Here is a 16,719-nt window from a genome sequence, read left to right on the forward strand (position 1 = left end):
GCTATTTCTTCTTCCGATGTGGAGGTCGATTGTTAAAAATAGAAAAAGGTGCGCTAAGATAGTGGTATAGTGTACATTGCATTGAGGTGCGCATAGTTACTGTTGATACCTTGGGGTGGAATCGTTGATACTACGTCTATAACTGGATGGCAGGGCGGATGTATGACGGATGCTAAGAACCATATATTCGACTACGACCACATGATAATTGTAACAATATTATCTTTTCTCTACTCAAAGAATTTGAAATATATTTCAATTGTTCTTTCATATTTGGAAATCCATGCATCCATTATATAATACTTATCTGTGGATACTGTCGAGACTCGAGAACGATGGTTTTCTTTGCATGTGGAGACTTGGCGTGAAGTGTATTTGTTAGTTACTGAAAGAGCGTGGAGCCACGATTAGTCGTCGGAGTTGAGGCTAGAAAGGAACCTATTTATAGGTACCTTGCCTTTCGCAAAGGTTGATGAACATGATATCTGATCTTCTCTGCGTCATCTGCTATTTTGCTAGAGTACTATCTCAATTGCATTAAAGCAGGTTCGCCGTCAAGACCTATAGTCCTCATTGCAGCAAAGTATTTGTGCACGGAGTGCTCGACATTGTTGTCTGCATGTATTGACGGAAATGCCGCCCATGAACTATGAGGTTCCGTAAACTTGGCGTCAAACGACAAGAACTGGTCAGGTAAAACTAAAGTCAAAGATTGTCCGCTCTATGCAGCAAATGCGCCGAAGGCCGTATTAGTGATGCTATGCACCTTGCATTTTTCACAATGTAGAACGTCGTTCTATGATGCTCACCAGAGGATCTGGATCCTCCAGATCGGACGGTAAGCGCCGTCTTGGCGCGCGTCAACTCCTGTCGCGACTTGTTGCAAGGGAATGCTTCCATCACCCACAATGTAATCATGAATCGATCGGCTTGAACTGTTTCACTATGTCCTTGCTCGCATTACCCGAGGAACTTTTCATCGAAATCATCGAGCTTGTGGTTCATGGAATCGGCCCCGCGTTGGGTGTGGGGCTGAGGCTCGTGTGCCGTACGACTGCCTACTTGCAATTGTCGCTTCTGAGACTGAGTACTGCCAGGGCAATTCGACAAGATCGTTGAGGATGTCGTGTTGAGATTACCAAGTAGCCTTCTAGCACAACAAAACCTTAGCAAGAATGTACTCACCAAGGTTTTGTACGCAAAAACGAGAATCGAGAATTCCAAGAGTCCACTTTGCCGCACTATCAGAGACACGGTCAGCTACATCGGCCACAGTGGCACTAATAGTGCATTGAAAGATGTATGCATGAAAGCACTTGTCAAAGCAGCCATTCGGTTCATGTTTGCCTGGGATATTTTCAACAATCTCATATCTGATGAATCGCGGTATAGGGGATGTATGAAAAGCAATGCTCTCATTGCGGCAATAGTAGCGGACGAACCAAACATGATCGAAGAAAGTCTTCAAAGGACAGGCATTGACACGGTCATTCGAACTAGGTACTTTGGTGATCCCCTTACCGCAGCTGCTGTGTTTGGTACCTCCGAAACCGTACAGCTTGTATTGCGTCATCAAAAGACTTCAGGCAATAAACGATTCCGCCACCTCCGTGACATTCACGCTTTGGAAGCGGCTGCTGAGGCTGGACGAACTGAAATCATTCAGACCTTACTGGACGCCATAGAATTTGAGCCATCAGACTTTGAGCGTGCGATACTTGCCGCTGTCAGATCCATGGAAGAGTCGGTTGCCATGTTTCTGATTGATCGACGTCCTACTTATCCTCAGTTGGACCGAGAAACTAGGTTTTGGCTTAGTATTGCGCGGACAGTGGCAGAATCCGGTTGTGAGATCATTCTGGAAAATATCATGAGTGCGCTCATACATAGCCTGAAGGACGATGACTTTGCACTGGTGATCGAAGATGCATGCCGATATGGTCACAAAGATATGACCTGCCTATTACTATCAGCGTTTCCCGCTAAAACGCCTGACGTTCTTACTGGCAGTCTGTTCTGGGCAGGATATCTGGGAGATATTGGATTGGTCGACGTTCTCCTAAATCATCTCAACTGGGACTTGAATGCGCAGCTTAAAGTTTTGGCTGGCACGGTTTCTGGAAGTCAACTTGAAACCACTGATTTTGCTTCAAGGGAGGCTGGTAGTGGGGCTAGGTTGAGAACATTCACTGACGTCGTCCACTACCTGTTGCCAGACCTTCCATCTCCAATCTCATACCGCGCTGTCATGGCAACGCAGGAGTATCCCTCACAGCCCTCGACAGGAAGAGTACAGGTTCCACAAGAGGCTGTCTCGTTGCAAAAAGCAATCTTAGATGGAAACTTGAAAGAGGCTGTCACCATCTTCTGCACCTACGGGAACAAGCATAAACAAGACGATCTCAGATCATTCTCTGGCAGTTTCATCGCGGCGGCCCGCAAAAACCACCCTGAGATATTACTGTATCTTTGCGAGAATAGATGGCCCCTTCTTCTGTCTGGCAGCGCAAACTCAGCCGCTATCATCCAAGTATTCACTGATCGGGGATGGAATGTCAACGATGCGGATCCATCAGTGCATTGCTCACGCTTTGGGTATGTATGAATGAATACATAAGCACATGTTGACTGACTAATTGGACAGGGACTATGTGGGAGATGAGCATCTCACAAGGTGGCTTTTGCGTCGCGGTGCCGATCCAAATTCCAGGGGCGATATGGATATCAGTGCAATATCCGTGGCAGTACAACGAACTCCATCTTTACCCTTATTAAAACTGCTGTTGGAGAAAGGAGGACGCGTTGACAAAGGCCAATTGCTCCACTTTACCGTTCAACGTAGACAAGACGATACTCTCGAAGTCATTGAACTACTCCTGGATCTTGATTGTCCTATGGATACTATCATGTTCGATGATGACCCACAGTCTAGGCTGTTGTGGGGCTCAGGCGGATTAGAGACGCCGCTACATATTGCGGTCCGGCATAATAAGGTTGATATCGCATCCTTTCTTCTTGAACGTGGAGCAGACGCAACAGTAAAACCACGTGGGGGGCGGACTGCACTTGAAATGGCCAAGAGTACTCGTAATGATAATATGATCAGTCTACTCAGTAAATATAAATTAGGGTAGTAGGCTACGCTTTTTACACCCACTGATAGCCATCCCACTGTATCCACCTCGCGTCTTCTTGCATCCAGATGTATTCATTGACCGGGGGAGTATTTTGTGATGAGAGAATAACACCATCCAAAACGAGTTCATATTGACATTCCCCGTCTACATATTTCCCTTGCCAGGTCGGCGACTTTGGTTTTGCGTCTGTAACATCGCGGTCCTCTACGTATGTCCTCGGCTCGGCAAGCCTGCCATCCACCAAGACCGTTCCGAAATGTGTTTGTGTGTTGATGAAGTGTTCCATTGTTCGTTCGTAATAGAGTAGAGCGTTGGAGAGGCCGAGTTCTTTGATTGATTGGCGTATAACTTGCAGCTGTTCCGGTGCAATCTGTAAGTCCCCCTCTACAATTGCACACACCACATACGTTTTGACATGGCCGAGGAAGAAGTTTTGATGAGTGCGAAAGAGGCCAATCATCTCATCCATTTTGTTTTGCGCAAGGTGGATGAAAGAATATGGGTCAGGGGACCCCAAGATGTTTGGACCGATGTGAGCAACGATAGCAGCCTAAGGGGAGACAATGGCTACCACCGAACACGCACTCAAGCCTCTCACACCAAGAGCTCTGAGACCTGAGCTGAAAGGAGTCCATTTTACCTCGTTTATGTGAACGAGTTCAACCTCCCCCTGTTCAAGTGTCTGGGCTAGTAAGCCGCTCGTGTAGTCGTGAAATGAAGCTTGTGATGTAAGCGTAGTGTTGAAATGGAATGAACTCAAGAAAATGGAAGGTCACTTTGATGATCATAGGAGTCATTTATAGATGGCCAACATTTCATTAATCTTTTGATCAAAGCTGAACATGTTTCGGTTGCTGCTATGCACATCCGCCCACTGTGCCACTTGGGATCACCTTGGCATGTGCGTGGAATTCCCTCAGTGCCGTTAATCAATCAGATGCAATGGGACGTTCCCCGAAACTTGAAACCCAAGATAAACTTCAAACGGAGCGCTTGTCCATGGAAATTGTAATTGGCTAATACTTGCATAGAAAGATTAATAGTATGCGCTGGCGCTTACAACCTATAGAGGGCGGACACATTGGGTTGGCCTTCTGCTAGTAGTTTATGCCCACAATAGTGTATTCGCGAGGTTTTAGGACAGTCCTTTAAGACTATTTACTAGCTACAGTACACTCTTGAATAGCTACTTCAGGCATAGAAGATACGTGAAGCTAGCAGGCGACCAGCCCGATGTGCCCGCCCTTTGTAGTGTTGGTGTGTCATATATCCTCCTTTTTAGATTGACTACGAACAAATCCTTCTGATTGGCTGTAGGAAGGGACTAGCAACGCACTCTGATTGGCCGAGGACAACCGATCATGAATGTAAAATGTAACACCTAAAACTAGATACGGACGTGAACGATCGAATTTGAATATCCTTTGATTTCCCCTATTTCAGATGGATAGTCCACTGCAGTCTGATATGAGATATTATCTGAGAGGGGTGTAGTGTACAAGTTTGTCTTCATCATAACACTTTTCTAATACCTCCTTTAGCGATTGAAAACCCGGCTATACAAACATTGGTATGAGATATTGTAAGAATCATGGGGCCGGGGAGAATCATGGCAACCATGGGCTCTTCCGAAGGGCACCCTACCGCATCTTGTATTCATTTCCCCATCTTCCATGTCTTATTTTCCAAGACTGAGACCCTTCAAAGCTCGACCACCTTTCCCGGACCGAAGCTGTTCGATTGCGCGAAGTAGTAACCACGCTGATTCGTGACAAGTCTGGTCTGATGGGCGTCGTGTTCAAAATCACAGTTGAAGTGAGTGTGTCCGAACGCCCACACCGCCACACGTTCCGAGGATAAGCAAATCTCCTGGGACAGATCGGTCATGAAGCCAGACGAGATAGTACTGTGCTGGAATTTAGGGTCGATAGCACGAGCATCATCGGTCGGGGAGTAGTGTGTCATGATGATGATCTTGCGGTCGGATCCTTCCGCGAGCTTCTGAACTTCAGCGTTGAGCCAACGAAGCTCGGATTCGTGCTTCTGCACGTGCTCCTCCACGGTCCAACCCTCGATGTGGTAGAAATCATTGAGTCCAAAACTGACAGAGTCCTTTTGAGCAGCTGTGATCTTGGAGAACAGCATGCAGCCGAGAATAGACACCGTTGGCGAGAGATCATACCGCGTTTGGTCGAGGAGGACGAACTTCCCACTTGCTTGTTGTTCGGTTTCAGCCTGGAGCGAGAGAAGTTGTTGTTTGCTAGCCGCATAAGATGAGTGGTAGGGCTCATGGTTACCGAGAACGTAGAAGATGATTTTGAATTGGGTCAGGTGTTTTCGAAGAAATTCGATCAAACCGACGTCCTTGGTGTAGCCAATGTCTCCGAGCAGCGCAAGGTACTCTGCTGTTGGAGTAATCTCAAAGACATCGTATGCCGCTGGAGCCTCCAGATGAAGATCAGAGAGGAGTTGTATCTTTACCATGTTTGTGGTGGTTGCTTGATGGAGATGAGGAGGGAAAACGTTGTTTGAGCTTTAGGCGTTGACGTTTTCGTGTTGATGCACGGATCAGGCGTTTTGTAGTGATTAAGAATCGCACCTGAACAAAGAATCCTTTTCATCTGCTACCATTAGGCAGCGAATGTCACGTGCCACGGGGAGAGGACGGTGCAGGCTCGCACGCACATAGCCATCCTCCGTGTATAGATAGTTCAAAAGACTACACACGATTGGTCCACGCTTACAATCACTCTCACTATGGAGCTCTCACAGCAGACGCCAGGGCATGCAACCCACATTAATATATAAGTACCTGCAAGGTTTCGAACGACCTACACTGCATCGCAACCCATTGTCATCAGATACTCTAACGATGGCTGAAGACGTCGGTTCAGGGCAAGACGGGTCTGAGTTGCCACCTCTCGATGACGGACTCGTGGCATCAGTAGCTGCAAGGCTTGATGCTGCTAAGATTCACTATGTCCTCTGGGGTCTTTACATGCTGACTATTTTTGGCATTCCAACCATAGTCAATGTACGTATCTCACGTCAATCTAAGCTGACCAATTCTAACGCATATCCCAGGGCATCGACGTCGTTGTTGACGATAACTTCATAGATGCTGCCTATGCCACTCTTGAAGGTGCCGGTTTCATGAAGTGCAATTCAGAAGATTGCATCAGCAACAAGGACCTTCCTTATGCCCCGACTCCTCATACCCATCTCCACATCACCGAATCCGAACGGCTGGGTTTCTTTAAACGATCCGACGTTCTATGGCGACTCTCAGATCTATCAAATGTGGACGGCGAAAGCATAATCCTGGCATCGGATCCTAGTCAACTACCCGGACGAGATATCGTAGGGAACCGACGACGATTCCCGCAGGACCTGTATCCAGTGCGCATCCCAGCCGTCACTCAACTAGTTCAGTCACTGCTTTTGCTCGCAAAGAAAGACCGGAATACGTACGGAGAATACTGGGTGAACTGGGTTATCTACATACTAGAATACTGCACTGAAAACGGCGTCTTCGAGAAAAGCCGACTGACCGGGAACTACAAGACCTACATCGACGCCTTCCTTGAGGGGGATCACTCATTGAAAGACCAGGCTTTTGAACATATTGGCGTCACAGAGTAGTAAGGCCGTGGGTGGGTGCGAGTCAAAGGAAAGGGGTTACTATGGTCTCCATTTTTACAGCCGGTATATTGAAATGCAGCGGGGCGCGACAGAGGTAGAGCAGCTTTCTGATATGATTAGGGCATCCCATAGCAAGAATTCCTAGGCCTCTCCTCTAAGTTTATTCTGACACTTTTCACTCGCTTTGATTCTTGCATGTGTCTGGTCCATGTGCTGTTTGTGACAATGCTCCACTGCTAGATTCCTCCGATTAGGCAGGTCCTCAATTCGACCTCAGAGACTGTGAGCTAGCCATATCGGTCGCGGATCCTCCAAGTCAGCGAAATTGACTATTGCATGTAGCTGATTGAAGTCTAGCAATTTAACAGTAGCTGATACGGTCTGTGTATTAGCTTGTACACCCTTAAACAACTTAAGTTCAAGGTTGCTTAGCACAACATATGGAACCACGTGGGAGTTCATATCAAGAATGAAATATATTGTAGTATACCGAAAAGGGTTGTGTTAAGATATTTGGGATGAAATCGTTACAACATAGGTTTTGCGACATAAAGAAAGCCTTAACTATAAAACCAGATCTGCATGATACCCATCGCGACTTTTAAGAATGATCCGTTGCGGTGTCATTTGAGCCATTGGCCTGGAGACAGCGAGGACCAAAACAATTGGAACAAATGTTGAGGGGAATGAGGGGAGACATCGAGATACCAGAAGCCAAAATAAAAGGAAAGGAAAGATCACGTGTACGCTATGCCTTGCTGGGGAGATTGTTCCACGGGCCCATCCGTTCCCCCCACTCCAATTGTAGAGACCGTTCGCGAGCTTGATTGCTAGCCGACTCCCCAAGATCTATGAATCGACTAGATAGAGCTAACTTAGTCCAGTCTCGCAGATGATTGGGGAAGGAAACATACTATTTCCCAGGATTTGCGACTTTGAATACCCTCAGCTTCAGCCTAGGAAGCTCAACAACAGGAACCGTGTGGCAATAAACGTCGACAACAATGTAGAAGACGTAAGGTGCGGAATCGAAGCGACATATGTTTATCATGTAGTCATTGAGATTTTTGAGGTTCTGCAACTCGAAGAAAGCGTCAAGCAACGTCTCCCAGTCGTTATAATACTGTTCGCGACAGCTGAGGATTATCCGTTGCGGTGTTATCTGACTCATGGTGACCAAAGACTGCGGAAACCAACCCACACAAGCTGGAACGCTATAGAAGAAATAGCGAGTGAGGAAAGCAAATCCTCATTTCACTAGATTGGGTAGTTGTTGAACTGTCACGTGTGTGTGTGACGTACACTATCCTTTGTTTGGCGTGCCGAGTGATTTCACATACTGAACCTCACTCACTGAGGATTGACTACCTATATATGCCATGAAGCTAATGAGACCAGTGACTATGGGAGCAGATCTTGAGACTCCATATTCACAATGGACCGGCACGAAGAGTTGTTATCCTGGGCCGTAGGACAGGACGTGAAGCTGAACGGGATTCAACCAATTCTGATTCCTGGACGAGGCACGGGCATCGTCGCCACGCGCGAAATCAAGGTAATACAAACGTAAGTATCACGATTTTCATTTCTGATTGTGTGGAAGGAAGGAGAGGTAATCCTAGTGGTACCCGCCAGCGTTTTTCGATCACTCGACCAGGTGCCAAAGGCTATCTCCAAGAGGCTACCTCGACAGACGTCCATTCATGCTCTTCTAGCCACGTTCCTTATCCTAGACAAGACCAAACGATTCAGTAGTTATCACGCCTTTTTCCCAATCCTTCCCTCCTTTGCGAGCAGCATCCCTTTACTATGGCCACCGGAGCTGCATACTTTCCTCCCGACGCCGGCCAAGGATATTTTAGAGAAGCAACAACGTGAACTGGAACGGGATTGGACCACAATCTCGAAAGCTTTCCCAGATATGAACTACGACCAGTACTTGCATTCATGGCTGCTCGTCGGCACGAGGTCGTTTTACTTCGAGACATCCACGATGAACCGTTTTCCGCATAACGACAGATTGGCGTTGCCAATTGCTGATTTGTTCAACCACGCAGACGTCGGTTGTGATGCCTCTTTCTCTCAACAAGGTTACAAATTTATAGCAGATCGCGTGTATCATGCTGGAGAGGAGATTTATACCTCCTATGGTGACCACTCCAATGACTTCCTCCTCACCGAATATGGATTCGTACTTCCAGAAAATCGATGGGACGCAGTGTCCCTTGATGATATCCTTCTTCCAAGATTCACAGAACAGCAGAAGAATGACCTCAGGGATAAAGGGTTCTTGGGCAAATACTTCTTGTACCAAGAAACCGGATGCTGTTTTCGAACACAAGTAGCATTGCGGATGCTGTGCTGCACGTATGAAGACTGGCAACAATTCGCAGATGCCGAGAGTGAGGGGGAAGCCTCTCAGGGCCAAGTCAACGTCTTATTGCTACAAATCTTGAATACATACGTAGAAGCCATTCAGCAAACCTTGAAGGACATGGAGGGCACTGACATTGGTGAAACAAATCAACGAGAACTTCTTGCAGGAAGATGGAAGCAGATAGAAATCATGGTAGCACAGGCGATAAAACACCTCCATAGCTAATCGAGTAGTCACTACAGATGCGGCGTAGTAATTAATCTTGCTCTTGATCGATCGCCTTGTCGTCCAATGAATGCAGGACCAAGGAATACCCGTAGTATTGCCCATGGCACACTGGATTGGCATACTGGTCACTTGTGTGGTTGCTTTCTCTACAAAGGAGCCAAATTCAAATGTCTCTAGAAAAGAAAAAGGGACAGATTGTACTCCATTGCTTACTACGATGCAAAATGTGTTGGGACTGGGATATCCAGATTACTTGCCAAAATAGGCATTTTCTTTCATTTTCTTTGTTATCCGCCCGCCCTTGTTGACGAGCTTCGTACCTCACGCAACCTCAACTCAAACAACATGGTGAAAAGAAAGCCGACACGCACTCTGCCAGAGATGCAGAAAGAGCTTGGATATGATGGTAGTGCTTTAAGGCTAAACGTTGAAGATTTTAGACGTTTTTACTCTGATTTTCGCCCGGTTGGCAAATCTGCCTTCGACCTCATCATGAGAGAATACGAAGCATACCAGAAGGCAAGAAAATTTGAATACAACATTAGGAGTAGTGGTCAAAGATTGACTAAAACACAGGTCAGTATGTTGAGATACGAACCACGTACTATTTACTGACTATGTAGACTGTACGGTGCGGGCAGCAGACAGTCACGATCACACAAAGAAGTAATGTTGGCTTCCACAGGTTGGCTTCCACAGGTTGGCTGCTGATATTCAATATGGCTTCGGGCTTCATGTACCATTTCTCTTAACGGAAAACGAAGTTCTTTGCATAGAAGCAATCGCACAGGTATGTTGCAGTGAATATTCTTTCACGCATTGTGTTGACTGTGGGGTTAGTTGCAACCTCATGTACGCTATGCTACTGTATCGAAACTTTCACGACTCCCCCGAGAGATTCGGGAAAGGATATACAAGTTTGCCCTCCACGGTGGAGAATGGCACATTGGGGATATCGACACTTTCAACAAAGTCACATTTATGGGTGGTGTTGGCGATCCAAGTGGTTTCTATTTTCCACTGAGCTCAGAAATTGACATGCTTAGTGTCAGCAGACAGATGCGTCAAGAGGTACTCCATCTTGCTTACCAGGTCACAGCATTTCATCTTGACGATATGGACGACCTAATCAAGCTCCTCATCGCGGTCGGCGAGATGGGGCGAGCAAACATCACAACCATCCACTTTCCTTGGGAAAGCAGGTCCGATCTTGAGTGTAAATGGGATGAGAACTCAGTTTCTGACGACAATTTCCTACAACTTCCAGCTCTTCACGTAACGACATGTATCAAGCTACTCAAGCAATGCATCAAACTCAGAAATTTGCGTATCTATTTCGAAGGCGCACTGATAGAGGGGATGGATCCAAAAGCATTCAAAACAAACCCGGGCATTGAGGCACTATACTCCGTCCAGGTTGACAACGTGGAGATTTGGAGTTTGAGCGACGAGCCATTAGGGAGGTATCCACTTGCCTGTTGGCTTAAGAAGGGAATGGAGCGCCGCGGTGGGCTGAAGAAATCTATTCTATAAACCCGTTAGTGGTCCCGTATATATATCAAATGCTGTGGCGTAAGCGACTGTGCTGACTTACTCAGAAGTTGGAACGATTTCAACTGCTTTTTTTGGTTCACATGCTAATGACACCTGAAATATCCTCATGAGTCATGCAAGATCTGTTCAAAGAATTCCGTGGCATGTCCTGCTTATATCTTTCTACGTAACCTCCCAACCAGTATGGCGATTACTGGCCTGCACCAGCTCCATCTACATCAGCGATTGCATTGCCAGTAACCATCCGACCAATATTTTCTATAGCGAGGATAATAAATCGAAGTCAACACGCGCGGTTGAACTAGCATATTTTCTATCAAACAAGCTAACTAAAGAACATTTGTATGTGTGTCAATGCTACCCAATTCGGTACTGTATGTTCTCGAAGGATTTCCCTTAATAACATAGTCCTCGACTATCATTGGACAAGAACTGCAAGGGTTATCGTACCGGCGTATCTCGTATTGCTGCACCCAGTCATGGAGCAATGCTGTCTGCGCCACGTGCGGCGTCACTCTTACAGCATTTCGGTAGGAGTTGGCCGGTTCCGTCATTTGAACCTCCAACCTGAATGTCTGATTAAGGCCACTCAACCACGATAGTGTCTGTCAACATTCTCATCTACGCAGCTGCGTCAACTTCCTTTTGTCATCAGCAGCAACACACACTGCTCTATTATCGCCCCTCGTTAAATTCAACTTGACCCAGCTACGGCTTTTCCCTAACGCCCGTGTTGGTTGCTGTCGACCGGCCGTCCTCTCCTTTCCCTTACACCTCCGGGCCTCCGCAAAACCAAACCAGGATGGCACCTCACGCGACACCACGGACCTCAACGTCTCTGCCCTCATCGCTATTCTCCCTCTCCGTCCTCTCCACCCTCCTCCTTACCTTCCCCGCCCCATCCACAGCCTGGGACTGCAAGGACGTCCTCGCCGACAGCGTCAAGTTCAACTTCGGCCAGCTCGCGGGCGAACACGTCGTGCACTGGGAGGCGGACTCCGACTGGGACGCCCTCACACAATCAAGCTACAACTTCACGCTCAACCTATGCCAGAAGCTCGACACCAAGCCCGCCGTCCACTGCCACCCGGGGACGCGAGTATGCGCGATCCGCGAGGACAAGTCGCTGGATGAGACAGGCAACAGCACAATCCATCCCATCGACATCGCGGGTACGTATACATTTGGCGGGAATGGGAGGAGCATTGATGCGAAGACGGAGTTGCTGAGGAACTCGCCGTCGAACGCGGATGCTGGCAGGGAGGGCGTGAGGGTCGAGTTGCATGGTGGCAGGTTTCCGTTTGAGAGCAAGAAGGGGTTGGATCAGAGGGCGATCATCGAGTTTGTGTGCGATAAGGATAGGACTGGCCTTGAGGGCTTGGAGGGTGGCAAGGATGGAGAGAAGAAGGAGGATGATAAGAAGGAGGAGGATGGAGGGGAAAAGAAGGAGGAGAAGAAGTTCCGAAAGCGTGAGGACACGTGCGAGGACAGCGACAATAGCTTGCGCTTCTGCAGCTACAAATTGGACAAGCTCAAGGATGGCAAAGAGGTGAAGACCTTGAGGTTGGACTGGCGGACGAAGTATGCCTGCGAAGATGCGCCACCAGAGTCTGGAGGGTCTGGAGGATCTGGAGGCTGGGGTTTCTTCACCTGGTTTATTATCATGTAAGTTTTCCTCGAGTCGATTGCGAATAACTCGGTGATCCTGTAGCACCGCAGTCTATCACGAAGCTTTGCTAACAAATCCCACTGCAGCCTTTTCCTCGCGATCGCATCCTATCTCATCTTCGGTTCATGGCTCAACTACAACCGCTATGGTGCTCGTGGATGGGACCTCCTACCTCATGGCGATACAATCCGCGATATCCCCTACGTCTTCAAGGACTGGGCACGAAGTGTCAAGGACACGATGCAAGGGTCTGGTAGTAGAGGAGGCTACAGCGCCGTCTAATATCATCGCGAGCACGAGCGCGCATCGGCATCGGCATGCATGACCCTCGGGTTGACTTATGGGGACAAACAATGCACTTGGGCGTTTTTATTTCTATTATTCCCTTTCGAGAGCGAGAAGATGTGGAATTATCGGACGTCGTGTTTGTCTGATTGGATACCTACAGGAGGTCGCAAATACTCGATCACTCTTTCCTTCAACTATCGTCAATTCTCTAGATAAGACGAAAAGCTTATCGCATGTTTCTTTAGCTTGTATACTGTTTAGGTGTTCGTATAGTGGGTGACTACAGGCGCCTGGACTTATCTCCTTTGCGATGTGGTGTTGCGAGTTGCTCAATTGTATGTATATGCTCATAGACTTTACCAATCAATGAAAGAGGAGTACCCGTTGAGATTGACCCCGTTGCAAGCAATGCTTCAATTATTTTAGACCCATACAGCCGTATTTATGCACGAGAGTAATGAAGTCATAAGAGTAGAATTGAAGGACAAAACGAGACTAGCCATCACATGAACAGGCGAGGACAGGACTTGGCTCCCCGGCTCCCCTTTACGCGACTCTCCACAAGATCCCATTCACTAACCTTTCCCAGCAAAGCGTATGTCCCTATTCCGATCCCTCAATTCTCTTCCGCGACCGATTGAAGATGGCCTCCTTTATACTCGACCGACTCCACGACACTCTTTTTGCACCATCCAACGTCACAATGGCACCGCCAGCAGCCTCCGCCATACCATTACATCCCTACTGGCCCCTCGAGGCCGAGATTGTGGGCTACCTCGCAAACGAATGGAACACTCTCCAATTGTGCTCCATGTTCGCGGCGGGCTGCAGCGTCATCTTCGCCATAACGTACATTGTGACGACCAAGCTGCGACCGAATGTTAGCATCAGCGACTTGTCCATCGTTATGTGGTTCGTTCTTTGTACGTCAAACCCGCTCTCAATTGCTGTTCCCCTTCCAATTCCATTTCGTGCAGCATGCTAATTGAAACTTGTATTCGTGTTCGAACAGGCGGATTCATTCACTTCTTCTTCGAGGGCTACTTCGCGTACAACTTCCGCGCCATGGGCGAGAAGCAAGATCTCTTCGGCCAGCTCTGGAAAGAATACAGCCTGAGCGACTCGCGGTACCTCACACAGGACGCTTTCGTCCTCTGCATGGAGACCATCACCGCCGTACGTCTTCCCCCTCTACCCTCCTCTCAAATCCAACCCTCCCTTCTCTAACACCCCCTACTCACAGGTCTGCTGGGGCCCCCTCTCCTTCCTCGTCGCCGCCCTCATCGCCACCAACCACCCGCTGCGCTACCCGCTCCAGATCATCGTGTCGCTCGGCCAGCTCTACGGCGACGTCCTGTACTACGCGACCTCGATGTTCGACCTGTGGATCCTCGGCCGCATCTACTCGCGCCCGGAGCAGTTCTACTTCTGGGGCTACTTCGTCTTCATGAACGCGTTTTGGATCGTCATTCCGGGTCTGCTGCTCGTCGGCGCGGTTCGGGAGATCTGGACGAGGTTGGATAGGCTGGAGAAGGTCGGTGCTGCTGGGAAGGCGAATGGGAGTGTGAAGAAGAGGAATTAGGATGTTGTGAGGGGAGATATAATTCCGCATTTCACGTCATACTTCCTGTGGAATCTGAGGGTAGAGATTTGGGGGTTTGGTGATTGGTCCTAGAGATGTTTGTTTAACATAGACGGGTCGGGACACCGTTAGATTCTCCAATACCTTTTTTTTGTAGGGATCATTTGGGTTGAATATAGGGATTGGAACGGGCATTGGATACTGCCGGATTTAGGCCGAAAAGTTCTATAGGCAGAGTCTCATCTTCTTTGCATATACTTGGGAAAAAGAGACCGGGAACGGTTTAAGATCCGATATAGAGACAGGGAGAGCGAAAGGGAGAAATACGTACATAATATCTAATTACAATGTTTTCCCACTAAGTCCTCCGTGTTTGAAGATTGCGGATTCTTCGATCATAGACAGTATATCAGAGAGGTGGGGTGATGGGAATGTGTGGGAGGGTAGGAATGGTTAGATTGTTAGATACATTCCAGACCGAAACAACGTGCTTTCAAACATCGCTTTTGTATAACTATCTGTCATACCCTCTTTGCATTTCTGAAGTTTATTTCACTCTTCCTATTCCTCTACAAATTTCCAAGGAAAGGGGAATGAAACACTGCGAAAGTACAACTATGCCGCCGCAGCCTGAAAGCGGACACCGCCAAACATGTCGTGCCTACCTCAACGCTACCCTCCATCCCGATCGACTCGCAAAGCCTGCAACTATCTGGCGCGACAAATGCACGACTACGCCCCGTCTCCTCGAAAAGCAGAACACCACCACGGATTGGAAGAATGGGCGTGGGAGTTTGGGAGCTTGGGGCCAGTCCCCCTCGAGCAAATCAGAAAGCTTGCAAACCACAAGCTCCAAGAGAATTTGGTCCCTCATGCAATAGGTTTTCGACGGAAATTCGCAAACCTACTCGATCGGGAAACTTGGCACACCTGAATGGCGTTGTGGGACGTTGCGTTGCGCGGGCGAATTGCGTCGAGGGGAGCGAGTGGTGTGGTGGACTGGGGTGTTCTCCGTGGCATGACGAGTGGACAGGGCAAACAGAAGACGGAACAGGTCGTCACAGCTGAGCTGCTGGTACAGAGTAGTTACAGTGACGACTATCGCCGCAACGATTATCGGGAGCGTTTCTTAATACACAGGACTATCTTGTCCACAAGAATCGGCACGAAACGGATGGAGTCAACATCAGTGGGACGTAACTATGGACGTTGTTTGTTGTGTGTTAGTAGTGCCTCGCAGGAGTAGGATCCGAAATCGATCGTCCCTCGCTCCCGCCCGAGCCCGCCAAAAGCAAGAAAGAAAGTACGAGGTAGGTAGGGTGGTAGGTAGGTACACACTACACTTGTCACAGTAACTGACACAGTAAAGAAAAACAAGCTTGCAGACAAGGATGGTGGATTCGACCAAGGATTTTTCGACTACCAATTACGCGAGGCTTGATCGGGTCTGCTTTGCTTTGCTTTGCTTGCTCTTTGCTTGCTTGCTCTCGATCGTCAATTCATTTCCGGTTTGCGTCTCCCACACAGACGGTGAACTGCTTCTTCAAGTCAGATCGCAGGCTGTATACATAGCAAGGCGTTTCGATCCCTCGAGCGGAAGGCGACAACCATCAGCCAGGCAAAAGACGAGACAAGCTCCGCCCATAGTTCCGCAGGTTGCTGGTTTGCTGACGGGAGGCCGCGGGGCTTTTGTTGACGTTTGGGGGGCGATACGAGGATCCAACTGGCCAACCAAGTCCAGTCCAGGCCAGCCTAACCAGCCTAACCAGCCTAACCGGACTGAAGCTGACCTGCCCTACCAAACCACCAAGTACCTACTGTGTGTACTATGCACCAAATAGGTACATAGTACTGTCTGTGTATGTAGTAGCCACTAAACCGCTACGAGTACAACAACAACAACCCACTCGCACTCGCTCACCACCGCCACTCCACTCCCAAACAATCATTCATCCTCCACTCACTATTACTGCACTTCACTTCACAACACTCCACCTTCAACACTCGCTACCCGACAATTCCCTTTCATTCAAATGCACCACAGCACACCCAACACTCGTTCCCACACCGCCGCTTAAATCCAGAAACAAAAACACCAATCTGGAAGGCGCAACCAACTTATGATGATACAATAAACCACGGCCAAGAAAATCAAAACATCACCACACACGCCCACGCCCACGCCCACGCAAAACTCTACCCACTCGCTCCTCCCCCTGCGACCGCGCACCGCACATCCCAT

The 16,719-nt window shown here is 48.3% G+C and overlaps 10 protein-coding genes across 10 annotated transcripts; 7 read left to right on the forward strand and 3 right to left on the reverse strand.

Moving 5' to 3' along the window:
* Window positions 1–917: 917 nt before the first annotated feature.
* On the forward strand, window positions 918–3,157 carry BU24DRAFT_427023 (ankyrin). The gene is made up of 2 exons (XM_033529120.1): window positions 918–2,595; window positions 2,645–3,157. Exons 1-2 carry the CDS (start codon window positions 1,307–1,309, stop codon window positions 3,132–3,134), a joined length of 1,779 nt encoding a protein of 592 aa, XP_033379161.1. The 5' UTR covers window positions 918–1,306; the 3' UTR covers window positions 3,135–3,157.
* On the reverse strand, window positions 3,148–3,606 carry BU24DRAFT_454382 (uncharacterized protein; the record flags this gene model as incomplete). Its single annotated transcript, XM_033531311.1, has 1 exon — window positions 3,148–3,606. One exon carries the CDS (start codon window positions 3,604–3,606, stop codon window positions 3,148–3,150), a length of 459 nt encoding a protein of 152 aa, XP_033379162.1.
* A 953-nt stretch (window positions 3,607–4,559) lies between these two features.
* BU24DRAFT_427024 (ser/Thr protein phosphatase superfamily) lies at window positions 4,560–5,711 on the reverse strand. The gene has a single exon (XM_033529121.1). It carries the CDS (start codon window positions 5,619–5,621, stop codon window positions 4,839–4,841), a length of 783 nt encoding a protein of 260 aa, XP_033379163.1. The 5' UTR covers window positions 5,622–5,711; the 3' UTR covers window positions 4,560–4,838.
* Window positions 5,712–5,872: 161 nt separating this feature from the next.
* On the forward strand, window positions 5,873–6,879 carry BU24DRAFT_427025 (uncharacterized protein). The gene is made up of 2 exons (XM_033529122.1): window positions 5,873–6,171; window positions 6,222–6,879. Exons 1-2 carry the CDS (start codon window positions 6,010–6,012, stop codon window positions 6,777–6,779), a joined length of 720 nt encoding a protein of 239 aa, XP_033379164.1. The 5' UTR covers window positions 5,873–6,009; the 3' UTR covers window positions 6,780–6,879.
* Window positions 6,880–7,267: 388 nt separating this feature from the next.
* Window positions 7,268–8,001, reverse strand: BU24DRAFT_398841 (uncharacterized protein). Its single transcript, XM_033525394.1, has 2 exons — window positions 7,694–8,001; window positions 7,268–7,639 (listed from the first exon to the last, which is right to left on the reverse strand). Exons 1-2 carry the CDS (start codon window positions 7,948–7,950, stop codon window positions 7,528–7,530), a joined length of 369 nt encoding a protein of 122 aa, XP_033379165.1. The 5' UTR covers window positions 7,951–8,001; the 3' UTR covers window positions 7,268–7,527.
* Window positions 8,002–8,143: 142 nt separating this feature from the next.
* On the forward strand, window positions 8,144–9,381 carry BU24DRAFT_496016 (SET domain-containing protein; the record flags this gene model as incomplete). Its single annotated transcript, XM_033534169.1, has 2 exons — window positions 8,144–8,334; window positions 8,383–9,381. Exons 1-2 carry the CDS (start codon window positions 8,215–8,217, stop codon window positions 9,379–9,381), a joined length of 1,119 nt encoding a protein of 372 aa, XP_033379166.1. The 5' UTR covers window positions 8,144–8,214.
* A 348-nt stretch (window positions 9,382–9,729) lies between these two features.
* Window positions 9,730–10,917, forward strand: BU24DRAFT_471882 (uncharacterized protein; the record flags this gene model as incomplete). Its single annotated transcript, XM_033532718.1, has 3 exons — window positions 9,730–9,960; window positions 10,070–10,174; window positions 10,225–10,917. 3 exons carry the CDS (start codon window positions 9,730–9,732, stop codon window positions 10,915–10,917), a joined length of 1,029 nt encoding a protein of 342 aa, XP_033379167.1.
* Window positions 10,918–11,466: 549 nt separating this feature from the next.
* On the forward strand, window positions 11,467–13,282 carry BU24DRAFT_444079 (uncharacterized protein). Its single transcript, XM_033530619.1, has 2 exons — window positions 11,467–12,603; window positions 12,694–13,282. Exons 1-2 carry the CDS (start codon window positions 11,741–11,743, stop codon window positions 12,887–12,889), a joined length of 1,059 nt encoding a protein of 352 aa, XP_033379168.1. The 5' UTR covers window positions 11,467–11,740; the 3' UTR covers window positions 12,890–13,282.
* A 157-nt stretch (window positions 13,283–13,439) lies between these two features.
* BU24DRAFT_427030 (EBDP4, emopamil-binding protein) lies at window positions 13,440–14,873 on the forward strand. Its single transcript, XM_033529123.1, has 4 exons — window positions 13,440–13,818; window positions 13,908–14,071; window positions 14,139–14,565; window positions 14,621–14,873. Exons 1-3 carry the CDS (start codon window positions 13,539–13,541, stop codon window positions 14,475–14,477), a joined length of 783 nt encoding a protein of 260 aa, XP_033379169.1. The 5' UTR covers window positions 13,440–13,538; the 3' UTR covers window positions 14,478–14,565; window positions 14,621–14,873.
* Window positions 14,874–15,584: 711 nt separating this feature from the next.
* Window positions 15,585–16,521, forward strand: BU24DRAFT_46813 (uncharacterized protein). Its single transcript, XM_033532495.1, has 2 exons — window positions 15,585–15,787; window positions 15,847–16,521. The coding sequence occupies exon 2, from the start codon at window positions 15,869–15,871 to the stop codon at window positions 16,316–16,318; it is 450 nt and encodes a 149-aa protein (XP_033379170.1). The 5' UTR covers window positions 15,585–15,787; window positions 15,847–15,868; the 3' UTR covers window positions 16,319–16,521.
* Window positions 16,522–16,719: the final 198 nt, after the last annotated feature.

The sequence above is a fragment of the Aaosphaeria arxii genome (genome assembly GCF_010015735.1).
Source record: "Aaosphaeria arxii CBS 175.79 unplaced genomic scaffold BU24scaffold_10, whole genome shotgun sequence".
Lineage (NCBI taxonomy): Eukaryota > Fungi > Ascomycota > Dothideomycetes > Pleosporales > Aaosphaeria > Aaosphaeria arxii.